This window comes from Bos mutus, chromosome 29, assembly GCF_027580195.1.
Source record: "Bos mutus isolate GX-2022 chromosome 29, NWIPB_WYAK_1.1, whole genome shotgun sequence".
Lineage (NCBI taxonomy): Eukaryota > Metazoa > Chordata > Mammalia > Artiodactyla > Bovidae > Bos > Bos mutus.
The window spans coordinates 8,709,976-8,726,021 of record NC_091645.1 but is presented as its reverse complement, the minus strand read 5'-3'; the positions used below and the strand labels follow the sequence as shown (position 1 = coordinate 8,726,021).

The 16,046-nt window shown below is 38.7% G+C and overlaps 1 protein-coding gene across 12 annotated transcripts in view; it reads right to left on the bottom strand.

The window, feature by feature from the left end:
• PICALM (phosphatidylinositol binding clathrin assembly protein) overlaps positions 1 to 15,685 on the bottom strand; it is a 100,927-nt gene extending 85,242 nt beyond the window's left edge. For 3 of the 12 annotated variants that reach the window (XM_070365044.1, XM_070365043.1, XM_070365048.1), the window contains exon 1: positions 15,468 to 15,685. In XM_070365044.1, coding sequence (XP_070221145.1) covers positions 15,468 to 15,597 — 130 coding nt within the window. In that variant the 5' untranslated portion in view covers positions 15,598 to 15,685. The remainder of the gene's footprint in view (positions 1 to 15,467) is intronic. The other 9 variants (XM_070365042.1, XM_070365046.1, XM_070365047.1 and 6 more) reach the window with 4 other exon arrangements.
• Positions 15,686 to 16,046: the final 361 nt, after the last annotated feature.

The window sequence follows — 16,046 nt, the reverse complement described above, 5'->3', positions numbered from 1 at the left end:
ATGCAAGGTTAAAAAGCCAAGGTTTCGGCCCCAGAGATGTAATCATTACTAATTCTAAATAATAGGAGAGCAAGTAAACTATGTTTATAAAGGGCCTCAAAAGCTACATCACCTTCTTGGTTGGTCACTGGCTAAGTTAGGAAAACCTAACTGATGAGGAAAATAAAAAGCATTTTTAGGTTAAGTCTACAAGCACAAAGATAAGAAGCAGCTTAAGCTACTCTTAAAATCGTTTCCACCTCCTGATAGGAAGAAGCGGTTTTCTTTCTGCAATCAGTCAAGGAGTGTCTCAGCCGCCTGAGCTGCCTTATAAATACCTTTCTAACTTAGCTGCCAGTTGCAACTCTATAATTCATTTCTTTTTCTATAACTAACTTTTACGTCAGTACTTATCCTTCTTTCCTGCCACTCAGCTATGTTCATGCAGTGTTTCTGGGATGTGCTACCCAAGTCACCTGAAAACAATGCCTTTGTCCACTCCAGGTCACCAATTCGAAACAACCTTTTGCAAGAGTATGAAAAACAAAAATAAAGGAGGGTTTATCCTATACCAAATCTAAAACCTCATACTAAACTAACACCTAACACTAATTCCAAACCTGCTAACTAATATACAACTATACAGTTCTGTGAAGAAAAGTTATAAAAGCTAATGTTGAGAAAAGAAAAATAAAAAAGGAAATACTGCCTGTTAAACCTTAACTTCTCAGTGATTATTAAAGAGCGGTTTTACTTCTAAAAACAAATGTACAAATGGGAATAAGGATAATGTGATTGTATCTCCCAGATTTGAAAACAGAAGATAATGTCTTTCATGTAAAGAACAAGCCAGATCTTCAAAAGATCAAATGCAGCTATCCTGTAACCCTCTTGGATATTCAGTTCTTAAAAACAAATTCATGTAGAGCAATCCATTCAATTTTGTATTTATCTTCACAGTGGCCTTATAAATCAAAACTAGACCAACTTCTCAGTATCTCACCTGAAACAAAGCTAGGAACTACAATTAGTGAGATGTTTTGTTTTCTACTCTCCTGATAAAAATGGTACACACTTCCAAAATCTTGCCCCTCCCTTTTCAAAACTGCTATGTGAAGATAGGCAAACTGCACTTAAAAAGGTACAATAAATACTGTTGTTGTTGTTCAGTCACCCAGTCATATCCAACTCTTTGTGTCCCCATGGATGGCAGCACAATAAATATTACAAGTTTCCTAATATAATTTAGATTGTATACAACTAAGGATTATTCTAAATGATACCAATAAGTTGCTTAAAGTCACAAAAGGTGAAAATATTGCCAAAAATAAAGATAGCTCATGCTGTATTTGAAAAGTTAGCTCAAGAGCAACTATACATACATGTACCTGCAAATAAAAGCAAACTCTGTGTTTTTTTTTGGCTAATCCCTGACCAGGGATTGAACCTGGGTCCTCAGCAATTAGTGTGCAGAGTCCTAACCTCACAGCCAGGAAACTCCCTGATCTTCTCTTAGTGGTGGTCCCAAGTACACAGATGGTTGCAGACCAAAAAAGAGTAAGCAGCTACAATCACAAAAATGGATGCAGTGTTGGCCTAATATAAGTTCCAGGATGCAACCTCCATCCACAATATATATTCACAGTATACATATACTTCAAGAAATAGTCTCTCCATCAAACAAAGAATCTTTGAAACAAAATTAATGCTTAGATTTCTATATTCTATGAAATAAAAATAAGGTTTAAGGCATTAATTCACAAATTTATCACTTTACCTACAGTAGCCAAAAGTGAAAGAAAGAAAGTGAAGTCACTCAGTCATGTCTGACTCTTTGCGACCCCGTGGACTGCAGCCCATCAGGCTCCTCTGTCCATGGGATTCTCCAGGCAAGAATACTGGAGTGGGTTGCCATGCCCTCCTCCAGGGGATCTTCCCCACCCAGGGATCAAACCTGGGTCTTCTGCATTGCAGGCAGATGCTTTATCCTCTGAGCCACCAGGGAAGCCAGGAAATGAGAAATATCTAAAGGTCACAGGATTAAAATCCATATTCTCTCCACAATCTCATCCCAGACAGCTGTTCCAACTATACTTCCCCTCAAGCCTGACCTGTTCTTCCTCTGGCCTCAAAGCAGCCCATTTATCATCTACAAGGAAGGTAGATTCCTGTTTACCATCTAGATTCCTTTGTTTTCCAAACACAGTTCCAGGTTTGCTACCTACAAAGTTTGCTCATGCTCTTTCCTCCACCTGAAATGCCTATCCCTCCTAATTACCATTTAAGGTCCATTTCTCCTCCTTTATCAAAAGCAATTATCTCTCTCCCCTCTAATTTTCAATGACATCCATTCTGAGCTTATCTTACACTGCTGCCCCATAATGTAACTATCTGTATATGTCGTCTTCCTTACTAGACTGAGGACATGATCAAACAAATAATTTCACTTTTAGATTTCTCAATAATCTCAACACAGTAGCTTGTTTATACTAGTAGACAACACGTAATTGCTAATGAGTATTAATTTCCATTAGACTAATAAAGTCTTGTTCGGGAGAAATTGACCTTTAAAAAGCTAAAGAAACTAATAATGTATCCTATGTAACAAATTGCTATCAATTGTTAAATCACATAAATCAAACATGCCCCCAAGAATCTTAGCAAACTTTTCCTATTCACACTGACTCTCATCAGATAATAAGATAGTTTGTGTTTAAGTTCATTCATAAAGTTGAAACAAAAAAACTTCTACCTGCAAACAAGCCCACAAAAGTCATTCAATCAGTGTACCTGGTTCTATTCATTCAGCGACCCAAACGACCACATATAACAACATTCAGTACTTCTGCAGTTCTCTAACACTGGCATGGAAAACTGTGAGAGCAGCTAACAGAAGGAAAGGGAGTCTAAAATGAAGATCTGGGCAGAAGAGACCAGTTTATCAAGGTTAACTCCTGTCCGTTTCAAGACACTTAAGGGCTCTCTCTCCAACCTCATCACCCCCCATTCTCATTAACAGTTTACCTTCCACTATATGACACTCACTACTCACAGTTTTCACCAAACACACCAAAACGCTCTTTCTTGCCTTTGTGTCACTGCATGTGCTAATCTATTTAGAAGGAATTTCTCTGTCCGTCTGGCAAATCTCTGTTCATCCTTAAAATATCTGTTACCTCCTCTACGAAGCTGTCACTAACTCCTTCAAAATTAATTACTCCATCCCATATTCTCATACTTTATGTAAATAATATTACGCATTTATCTCAATGTATTAGTTATTTGTTTACACATTTTCACCATTAGCTCTCATGTTCCTTTTAGGGTAATGACCAAGTGTCATTCATTTTTCCAATATTTCCTAGACTTCAATCACTTTTCTTTACCACTCCACCCACTTAATGCTTCTTTCTAACCAGGGTTTTTGCTGGCACTGTGCAACTCAACACAACTCAATCTCTGAACCTTCACCCCATAGTCTTGCTCACAGAACAAGCAAAAGATCATAATATAGTTTACTAGATAATTTTACTAAAATATATGAAATTAAAAAAAAAAATCTGCTCATATAATTCTTTTTCCATTCAAGGCCTTCTCCAAGAAACATAAAGTCAAACAAAATGCTCAGTTCTTGAGTCTGTGGGTACACAAATGAATTAAGATTTATCTTTCCAAAAAATTAATTTGGATTTCAACAAGTCAATCAAGGTCAACATCCAGTTCATTCATTATATAGCCTATTAAAGTTATATATTTCATTTCTAACTATCTTCCTTTGCACTTTACATGTTCTGCCAATGTCTTACAACAAGACACACAAGCAGGTAGCAAGGAAAGCATTTACAGCATTCTGCAGTCAAGTGAACTACTGCAGATAACACAGAGTCTAAAGTCAAAGGCTGCCAGGAATACACTCACAACAATCATACGTTAGCAAATAAAATTCATAATAGGGGGAAAAAAAAAGCATAAGAAACATTTGAAGTCAAATATATCAATATTAAATAGGTCCTGGAATAAATATTTTAAGTGTGTCAAACTACCCTAATTTTATATAATCTAACTCCGGAAGTCTACTTCTTAACATCCATAATTCCTCATGTTCTCAAACCATAAAGAATAAAAAGTAGCTTCATTATGAAAACAGAAAAAAGGTTAACCGAACAACTACTACTCATAGTGAAGACATTACCCCTACAACAATCTTTCTCTTCCTTCACAGAAAAAACCTAAAACATTGTTTGGTAACACATTAGCAATCCCCCAAGAAAATGTTATCCCTCCTTCATTCTTTAAGCATCTTTTCATTACAAACTTGCTATATGCTCTATTTAGCACAGTACAGAAGACATGCAATTATAAATTTATAATTATAGAAGCTATAGAGCGTTGCATCACATAAAAAGTGTCATTATGGGTAAGTGTAAGATATTATGGAATCATACACACCATTCTGTGTCAACAAAAGTAACTGCTTATTGATCCTCATCCAACTATGTGTTATCTCTTCACACATTTAAACTACCCTGAAAACGTTAAAAAAAAAAAAAAGTTTGTTGGATTAGAGTAAGTGCTCTACCCAATTAAAAATTTTTGACATTAATTTTCCACAGTCAATGAATTATACCAGTACTGGAGAATGCATTAAGGAAAATTTTTTGTCCCTCATTAGTCTCTACTTCTATGTCACACAGAAGAAGCAGAGTTGTACCCCATGTCAACCTCAAAAGAAGGGGAAAAACTCAAATATCCTCCATTTTCCTTACTATCACCTTGCCGCCACACACCATATATAAAAATTAACTCAAAACTGATCAAACCTAAAAGAGCTAAAAAACATAAAACTCTCAGGAGTAGTTAGGGCCTTAATCTGCATAACCTTGGACTAGTCAATGGTTTCTTAAGATGAAATAGCAAAAGCACAAATAACAGAAAATACAAAAAACTGAACTTCAAAATTAAAAAGGTTTGCACATCATTTATAAAAATATTATGAATCACTATACTGCATACCTGAAACTAATAAAATATTGTAAGTCAACTATACTTCAATTAATTTTTAAAAGGGCAGGGTGTAGAGGGATTACTATCAAAAAAGTAGAAAGGTAAAACGCAGGATGGGAAAAAACAGTCATAGAAGTCACATAAGGACCTACTCTCCAGAATACCAAAGAACTCTTCTGGGCTTCCAAAATAAATAAAGAGCCAAATTTCAAATGGGCAAAGGATCTGAATAGACATATTTTCAAAAATATACAAATGGACAGTAAGCTCAACATCATTAAAAAGATGTTTAACATCACTAGTCATTTGGAAAATGTTAAGCAAAATCATTACCAGCTTCCCTAATAGCTCAGTTGGTAAAGAATCCACCTTCCATGCAGGAGACCCAGGTTTGATTCCTGGGTCGGAAAGATCCACTGGAGAAGGGATAGGCTACCCACTCCAGTATTCTCGGGCTTCCCTTGTGGCTCAGCTGGTAAAGAATCTGCCGCCAATGCGGGAGACCTGGGTTCAATCCCTGGGTTGGGAAGATCCCCTGGAGAAGGGAAAGGCGACCCACTCCAGTATTCTGGCCTGGAGAATTCCAACGACTGTATAGTCCATGGGATCACAAAGAGTCAGACACGACTGAGCAACTTTCACTTCACTTCAAGCAAAATCATTATACACACATAAACACATGTATGTATGTATTTAACTAGGATGACTACAATGAAAAAAATTTAATTAAATTTTAAATACCCTGAAAATAATAAGTGTTAGAAAGTATACAGAGAAACTGAAACCTTTATACATTGCTCTTGGGAATATAAAATGGTACAGCTGCTGTGGAAAACAACCTGGTAAACCCTCAAAAAGTTAAACATTTAACTATCAGAAATTCTTCTCTTTGGTACATACCCAAGAGAACTGAAAACACGTGTTAACACAAACATTTTTATACAGATGTTCATAGCAATACTATCCTTGGTGGATTTAAAGGGGTAAACAGCCCAAATGTCCATCAATGGACGAAAGAACAAAATGTGGTCTATCCATAAAGGGAGTATTATTAGGGGTTCTAGAAAAAATGAAGTATTGTTACATGCTACAACATCCACAAACCTGGAAAGTTTTATGCTAAGTGAAAGAAACCAGACATGAAAGGCCAAGAATTGTATGATTCTGTTTATACGAAATGTCCAGATAAGGAAAATCCATAGATAGAAAGCAGATTACTGGTTGCCAGTGAAAGAGGGTGGTGAGATTGGGGAGCTGACTGCGAACAGATAGCTATTTTCTTTTTGAGGTGGTAGAAAATATTCTGGAATTAGATAGTGGTAAAGGTTACACACAACATTGTGAATATTGGATGTTATGTGAACTACATCTCAATTTAAAACTTGCATACAAGAGACGTCCCTGGCAGTCTAGTGGTTAAGACTCCCAACTTCCACTGCAGGGGGAGCAGGTTTGACCGCTGGTTGGAAAACTAAAATACCACATGCCATGAGGTGCAGCACTTCCCAAAAATTTTGCATAAAAGAATCCCTTTACCTCACAATCCCCCTTTTCACAATAGCTCTGTATGACTTAAATGTCAAAATCTCAAATTGTTCAATACCGTGCATGAAATCAAATTTCTGTAAAGAATTGTTTCAAATACAACAAAAAGGTCTGCAAACCCTTTCCAGAGTGAATATCACTGTAATTACTTTTGATATATGCATGAACTAAAGTAATATTTCTGCACAGGAGATGTATTTAAAATGTTACTTCTGTATTTCTCAAGCTTTCACAAGATAACGAACTCTATTCAGTTCAGTTCAGTCGCTCAGTTGTGTCCGACTCTTCGAGACCCCATGAATCGCAGCACGCCAGGCCTGTCCATCACCAACTCCCGGAGTTCACCCGAACTCATGTCCATCGAGTCAGCGATGTGCTATCCAGCCATCTCATTCTCTGTCGTTCCCTTCTTCTCCTGCCCCCAATCCCTCCCAGCATCAGTCTTTTCCAATGAGTCAACTCTTCGCATGAGATGGCCAAAGTATTGGAGTTTCAGCTTCAGCATCAGTCCTTCCAATGAACACCCAGGACTGATCTCCTTCAGAATGGACTGGTTGGATCTCCTTGCAGTCCAAGGGACTCTCAAGAGTCTTCTCCAACACCACAGTTCAAAAGCATCAATTCTTCGGCGCTCAGCTTTCCTCACAGTCCAACTCTATTACCAGCACATAAAAATCTTAATACACACACACACATCATGACGCTTTTTCTTAGAGCTTATAAATCACATGAGGAGACCTATAAAGACCTATAATTAGCAGAAAAATGTATTGGGTAGGCTGAACTTGTTGGATGAACCAAGACATTAAAATGGGGCTTCCCTGGTGGCTCAGTAGTAAAGAATCCTCCTACCAATGCAGGAGATTCAGGTTCAATCCCTGGGTTGGGAAGTTGCTATGGAGAAGGGAATGGCAGCCCACACTAATATTCTTGCCTGGAAAATCCCACGGACAGAGGAGCCTGGCGGGCTACAGTCCATGGGGTTACGAAAGAGTCGGATAGGACTGAGCAACTAAACCACCACCATACGTTAAAATACAGCAACTAAGTAGACCCTATGAAGTCACTTGTAAAGTACACCTGCTCTCTTTAAGTGAGGATAGAAGTTTGGAAAGCACTTCAATCACTACCTGGAAAAAATTTCCCTTGAGTAAATCAGGGCCCCTAGCAAGCTTTCAAGTACCAAGTTTATGACTATAAATACCAGCACCATTTCAGAAATCACTCCTGGAATTCCAAGCATTCAGAGAAGACTTTCAGCAATTCGTACCAGCCCCTGGAATCAACTGATTGATGATCTAGATTTAGTGGTCTTACTATCACAGCCATCACTATTATCACTCCAACCTCCATTCTAAAACAGTCATCTCTTTTGCATTCTGACATTATCTACTTAATGTGTACTGCAACCTTTCCTATATCTAAAGTGAAGTTGCGATACAGTTATATACAGGAAGCAGCCTCCACATAGATTATAATGTGATCAGCACCTCCTGGAGCTGTACAAGGAAGCAACTCTGATACATATTTCAAATATAATTCTTAAAATTAATTTCTTCTTTTAAGACCACATCCTCAAAGTCATGCATTTTAAAAGAGCTTTCAAACTGAGTAGCTGTAACCATGAAATTTTTTTCTTTACTATACCACCACTTTGGGAAAATCACAAAATATTGAAACAAAACTAAACCTCAATTCCTCATGGGTCCCATGAAATACAGCAATTTGATATGTTTTTTATCAATGCTACTGAACGACTTTATATATAATTTTGTAACCAAGTGATTATCATTCACTGGAACTAAGATAATGCCCATAAAAACAGTTAAAATATCTACTGGAATAGATCTCGATGCTACTATGTCCATAAGTGGTTCATTCAATAGCCTGAGCTGTGACAGGAGATAGCGTGCATTCAGTATTTAATGAGTACCCAAAGCACCACTGATTAGGTACTGTGAGAAGAGATATACAACAGTACAAAAAAGAACAGTTTCTATTCACAATTAAAATACGCATGAACCCAAAATATACAGAGAATCAGAATAACCAGGGGGAGTTGTTCAGTAGTGTCCTTATGAAAGAGGTGATTTAAAACATGAACTTTAACAAAAGCAAGTTAGTTTAAAGAAGGTTAAAGAGGAAGGATGGATCTGTTTTGACACAGCGCAAAGATATTTTGTGTCCTAGGAATGGTATCTGCAAAGGATGGCTAACAGTTTTGGAGTCAAGAACTTACTTTGGCACAACTGGTACCCAACCTGCTTAGCTGAAAAATAAACAGCTCAGCTATATTTAAAACAAAATACAACAAAACCAAAAAGTGAGGAAAAAGAGGATCGAGAATGTCAACTAAAGACGGACTTTATCAAGGTCTTTTAGGAAAAATTACATTATTACTGTTAGAACTCTTTGCCCCAGTGCAGTCTCCTTTGAAAGTCACACATCACATTCTTTCCACTCTACTCAACAGTATGGCATAATCAAAGGATTATGTCACATCTCTTGCTCAGTCTTAACAATGACTGGGTCACTGTTACCCATCAAATCAAATGCAAAATTACTCTGAGAATTGCAAGGACCACTTAAATCTAGTTACTCAGTTTCTTTTCCTCCCATCTTAACATACACTCTTCCTTCAAGTTGCATTTTTTTTTCAGTCTCAGAACATTTACAATCTTAAAAATTAAGGACTCCAAAGAGCTTTTATGTGGTTTTTCTCTGATATTTACTGTGAGGGTTAGAAATTAAAACTCAGAAATTTTTAAAGATTAATTCATTTTAAAATAATAAAACTCATCATGTTAACATTTTTCATAAAAAATAACTATTTTCCAAAACCAAAATTTAGAACAGTAGCACTGTTTCCTAATTTTTCCAAAACTCTTTACTATCTGGCTTAATAAAAAACAGATTCTTCTATCTGCTACTACATTCACCTTGTTGCAATATCACATAGCCTCCAGGAAACTCCACTGTGCAATAGTGGAAGAATGAAAATGGGAAAGCTAAACAACGTCTCAGCATATGTATACAGTTTTGACCTCACAAATATGCTGAAAAGGTCTTGGGGACTCCCAGGAGGCAGGGGACCACACTGCAAAAAACACTGCAAGGGACTTCCCTGGCAGTCCAGTGGTTAAGACTCTGTGATTCCACATTAGGGGACATGGGTTTGATCCCTGGTTGGGAAACTTAAGATCCCACATGCATGGCCAGGAAAAAGAAAAACACTGCCTTGAGTAAATAAATATGGCTTATCCATTTCCTGGAATAGAAAAGCATTACATAAAAAGTCACATTAAGATGAAACCCAGACCTGATGCCAGACCACTTGGGTTCAAATCCCAGTTCTATGCAACCTTGGGCAAATTACTAAACTCAATGCCTTAGTTCCCTCTTCAGCAAAATGGTAATAATAATACAAATCTCTCTCACAAAGTTGTTGAAAGGAATAAACAAGTTAATAAATACAAAGTGTTCAGTAATGTGCGTGCCCAGCACAAAGTACGCACAAATAAACAATTGTTAAATAAATATAAACACAATCCAGGCATAAGCACAAAGCACATGCCTAGCTATGAGTACTGCTACTATATTCTAACGTAACTTCAAAAATCCTTGGTATTCTTATAATCTGGCAAACTACCATCCTGAAAGTAATTTTTAACACAAAGGTTTAGGGTCATCAAAATACCCTTTTCGAGGAATATCATTAGTAAATTCTAACTGCCCACAAACAATTCTCCATGAAAAGTACTATATATATATACACACACACAATGAATATACAAAATTCTAAAAGGTTAAATCCAAAACTTCAATTCTCTAGAGAAATATATAAAGCCATTTAACAGGGAACATACTGAGACAGAACACAAAGTAACGGAAATGCCACTTCAGCCACCAAAAGAACAGGAAGAGCAAATAGTAAGCCTTTACTTTGAAAATCTAACCCTACTTCTCCTTGGTAGGGCTGTAACCTCTGGCCAAGAAATCTTTATTTTTCTTACTTCTTTGATTTTAAGGGTGAAATCATGGAACTAGGCACTTTGAAACTGAAAAAAAAAAAAAACACAGAACAAAAGAGATTTCCATGTATTACAAAGGTGAACTTTCACATTACATATTCTAAGTGATAATCAGAATCAAAATAAACTATTTTATTTAAATTAAAACAATTCTGACTATTTCAAATAAATTGTATTAATGTATTTTTAAAACATCTAGGGAATTCTCTAGCTATCCAGTGGTAAGGACTCCACGCGTCCACTGTAGGAGGTACAGGTTCAATCCCTGGTTGAGAAACTAAGATCTCACAAGCCTTCAGCACAGCCAAAAAACTAAAGGATTAAGTAGAAGAGCTTTCAAAAGCTAAAAAAATAAAACATATAATTAAATACAAGTACTCTACAAATCAAAGGAGAGATAATCAAATGAGTCAAAATTAAATTCAAAGACATCTTAAAAATGATTCAGATACACAGAATATACAAACATAAAAAGCACTGGTACACGAATAAAAAATAGATGAATAAAATCTAAACATTATTTCTTAAAATAACAAGTCCACCAGTGATGCCTAATTATTTTACAAAGATATTTTATAATTAATTTGCTAATTACAAATAAGGCAGGTACTGAAATGGCTAGAGATCAGATTCTTTTCTGGGTTTCTCTTTTAGAATACATACTATCCAGAAATAGAACTAAATATATCAAGGAGGAAAAAACTTATATTTGTAGAGTTCTACTGTACACCTCCTGCATTGACAGAAGTAGTCAAATCTTACTATTACCACTTTGATGACTCAATCACCATTTTTTGTATTTCAGAACTATTAAAGGAATAAGGGACAGAATAAGTCATATAATGAAAATGAAAATATAAACCACAATTCTTATGGTGATTCTTTATGAGAAAGAACAGTAAGCCCAAACATAAATACAAAATAACTGTCCATTTGGAAAGCCTCAGCTTCCTAATTTCTAAACAAGAGCCATCAAAGGCAGATCTTCCACTTACTACCTTCTTCACATGTATTTTCTTGCAGATTAGATTTCAGTTACCAGACATCTTCTTGATAATACAAAAACTAAGTACCCACTGAATATCATTAAGACATTAAAAATCAACCAATAATTTGCTTTAAAAGACCATTATTCAGCTGCATGTCAATATTTTATATGTATTTTCAATGTTATAAAAACCACTAACCCAAATACAAATTACACCTTCTATAAATTCAAAGCATTCACAAATTCTTACTTTAAAAGCATGCACAAATTTCACAATTAAAATTAGGCTGAGTCTAAATCCAGTACACAACACACAAATACCCACACTGTATCTACCTTAGAGATATGCTTACAATGAATACTTAGTAAGAATGTGATTTTGATTTTGTTGTGCAAAATGGAAGGCAGATGGTGGCTAGGATGAAATGCCTCTTGAAATTAACCGCGAAAAACATGGATATAAAAGTGTAGACATTAGATCTGTTAACATAGTATTTCATTTCAGTGAAACATGTCACAACATAAATGCCCAAGGAAAGAAAACTAGTATAGAAAAAAGAAAAGTGTTCTTGTCAAAAGCAGAGTGAAGGCTGTGAAATCTGCTAAGAATGTTTTTAAGAAATTATAAATTATAAAATTGTTCTGTGTACTTCAACCAATGTGTTCAGCATTCTACATCCATCTCTTTAAATGGAGTAAGAGACAACCTTCTATGCCTATGACTTGCCTATCCCATAGCTATGAGCGAGGATTAAATTAGATAATGGTTAATAAGTGCCTGGCAAACAGAAGTCCTTCAGGTACAAGGGCTGCTATTCTCCTACCTTGATTATGGACATTAGAGGCCTGGAATTAAATGCAAATCATGTTTATTTTTAAAAATGTGTTTCAGAGGTTTGACAACTCTTTTCCCACTGTGGACACTAGTTAACATTATTATCTATTGACCTCTATAAGCAAAGCAAAAGCTCTTTCTTAAACATATATACAATGCAGTATGCATTAGGCCATAATTCATGGATTACAATAATCATTTCCTAATATGGACAGACCTTGGCAAGGTGCACAGAAACCACCTCCACACTCTAAAGGCTTAGAGGAAAAAAAAAACCAGTCCTAAGCATATTTTTATTAACTACTAACATTTAAAAAATGAAACCATTTTCATTAGGCTCAACTAATTAGGCAACAGTTTCTCAGGATATTAAAAGGTGCAACAACAGAACTAAGCCTTCACTAGAAAAATTCCTAAAAGAAGAAAAATTATATCTGCATTAAAGCCCTAAAGGTCCATGGTGTCATATGGCTGAGTCCCTTCACTATTCACCTGAAACTACCATAATTTTTAATTACATATGTTAATCGGTTATACTCCAATACGAAATAAAAAGTTTAAAGTTTGGGGGGAAAAAAAGTCCATGATGTCAAAACCCAAAAGTGTTTGTGAAAGCCTTTTGAATTTCCTCAAACTATGTTAAAGTGTGTAAGGCAAGAGGGTGTTTAGAAAAGCCACTCATTGGTCAAACTTTAGTTAAGTGTACTTTATTAATGGAACTGGTTATATAAGTGTTTTAAACAATATAGGGAAGACAGTATTAGTGTATTTTTAAAACTTCACTTGAAAGAAATAAGAGTAGTGGCACCTTATCTACACAGATTAAAAAAAAATCAAACATTATCAGCAATATTCAAGTTTTAAACAAGTAGGAATGTATAAACACAGCGGTGGTGGAGAAAAAGAACTACAAATGTGCCATTACCCATATCAAATGTAATCCCAGTTCGATTCTGCAGTAGCTTCCATTATAAGAGAAAAGGCCAACATTTCGCATTCATAAAACCACAAGCAAGTCTCACTCTCCTAAACTTACCTAGCCTATTTTCTGACCTTTTCCACAATGTGTTAGAACTGCAACATTTGAAATAAGACAAAAATCTTTAAAAGGACTTTTAAAACCGGTATCTATTCTTGTTATAATTTATCATTTTGAAATGAGAGACGAGGGTAACAGTTCACAAAGTCACAAGTAGTTTCTTTAACACTGAAAAGCAACAGAAACCAACCTCACAAAAGAATTGTTAGGGCAACCATAGATTGAATAGAGAAATCCAAGTAGTTATTTGAAGAGAAGTGAACAGTAAAAATGTCTATTCCAAATATCAGATAATCAAAAAAGCACTTACGGCTTCATAATGCATTTTAAACAATTTTCCGTTTACGAAAGTGTCACCAAATAACATTCTGAATTCCTTAAAACAGTCTAGGATTGATGGTTTAACAAGCAACCTGCAAGAACCGCACATCAGAAAGAACCACCGAGCAGTAATAATGTTTTTTTAAACTTTTCCACAAGGAAGGAACAAGTCACAATGAATAATGGGTTTGTCTGTAGCAATAACTTGTTCTAACAGTACTTCACGAGCAAAGCGTCTTGGAAGAATTCACATTTTGTGCATTTTTTTTTTAATAAAAGCGCAAACCTTAGGGCCAAAGTCCAAGCGAGAAATCAAAACAGGACTCCCGTCAGTGAATTCTCTCTCAGGACATGCTCACTCTTGCTTCAAACAGTAAAGCAAAGTAACTTTCATCGAGGATAAAAGTCAGTCAGGCTTCTGTGTCCAAGAGCCATTAAAAAAAAAAGGAACTTATTTCTTAACTATGCCTTTTCGCCCATGTTTCCCTTAAAGTTTCAGGTCAAAGCTCCACCGTGTCAAAGATTGAGTAATCCACTGATCTTTGTACCTTGAGGTAAAGGAGTGGAATAAAAAAGGATATTACAGGTGGCTTCCAGGTTTGGAAAAAGTTGGGAGGAGTTTTCTGGAGTAACTGTATTTGTCAGTGAACGGTGTAATGTTATGCCGTGTAAGAAAAGCTAGTGTCCCAAAAGACAACCAGCATAAAATAGAGCGGAGTCCAAACTCAAGCATCACCAAATACTTTTCACCAGTTTTTTAAAAGACGTATGTTATTTGTGGGTTTGATTACTAATCCACTTTGAATTCCAATAGTCTACGCTTCACTAAAGCGTTTAAACTGAAACCGCCAGGTGTAACAGCTCTACTAGAACTGACACCAAAATCAGCAAACATTTTTCTGTATCCCCATCAGACAAAAAAAAAAAAAAAAGGGACGGGGGGTGCGCCTGACATTCACAACTTATTCCAGTCCGAAGCAAGAAAACACAATGGCTAAATTCCACCAGGGGTGATTAAAAATCCCGAATTTCCCACAATGCTGTCCCCACACCAACGGAATCCCTTTACTTTCACGATTCTAAAAAGAAAAATAGTCCAGGGGAAGGTGGGGGGGGGGGGGGGAGTCGGGGACTGAGTTATAATATTTACAATGAGACGAGGGGAACTTAAGCTACAGAGGCGAAGAAAGGTAACCCGAGAGGAGGAGGAAAGGTGGATGAGAAAGCGGGGGGGAGGGAAGGGACGGGAGAGGCTGGCGGAGCAGAGAGTGGGGACTGTCCCTTCGGGGGGAAGGTAGCCCTCGGGGGCTGCGGAGAAACGGGGGGGTCCGGGCGCTCACGGAAACCCCGAGGAGGCTGCTGCGGGAACAATGGGGCGCTGAGGCCGGGAGCCGGCGGCGGGGAGACGCCGGGGAGCGGGCGGCTGGGTGCGGAGAGAGGACAGAGGACAGAGGGCTGCGCCAGGACCGGAGGCGGCCGGGGGGCGAGGGGCGAGGTGGGGGGCGGGCGGGCGGCCGGCTGCGGCGGGGCCCCGGGGACCCGGGGGGCGACGGGCTAGTCAGGGACGGTCCAGACCGGGAACGGAAGCCGTGAGGGCAGGTGTGATGGAGGCGAGAAAGAGAGAGAGAACACGGCTCCGGGAGGGGAACCCAGGACCCGCCGGGCCCCGAGGAGACCGCAGCTGAGGGAAGAGGCAGCGTGAGACGCGCGGGGGCCGTCACTCACAGTCCAGGTGCTTCTTCTTGGGCCCCATGATCTCGTGGGTCGTGGCCTTGCATACTGTCTTGGACACGGCGGAGCCGGTGACACTGTGCTGGGCGGCGGTGATCCGGTCCGTCAGGCTCTGGCCGGACATCTCTGCGGCTCCTCCGCCAGCCCTCCCGCTCGGCAGCCGGCGGGGAACTGGCACCCCCAAGCGCCGGAGGGCCCCCCACCGCCCCCCGCCCCCACCGCACCCCCTTAACCCCGCACCGGCCCCCCTCCTCCTCCGCCTGCCGGCCCGGGGCGGGGCTCAGGGCCGCGCGCCGCCACCCGGACCGGAAAGAGCCGGCTCCGGTCCGCCACGGGGTCAGACGCGGCGTCGTCTACTCCGCCGGCCCCCGCCTCAGTTTCAGCCCAGCCCTCCCCTGGTCAGCTGGAGCCCGGCAGGGCGAGAGGCACAGACGGCTGCAGGAAAATGGCGGCGCCAGGCTCCTCCTCGGAGCTTTCCGGGCTGCCCCGGGTCACGTGACGCGGGCGCCGCCCCTCCTCCTCCTCCTCGTCCTCCTCCTCCTCCTCCCGCCCCCTTTCTCCCTTCTCCGTCCT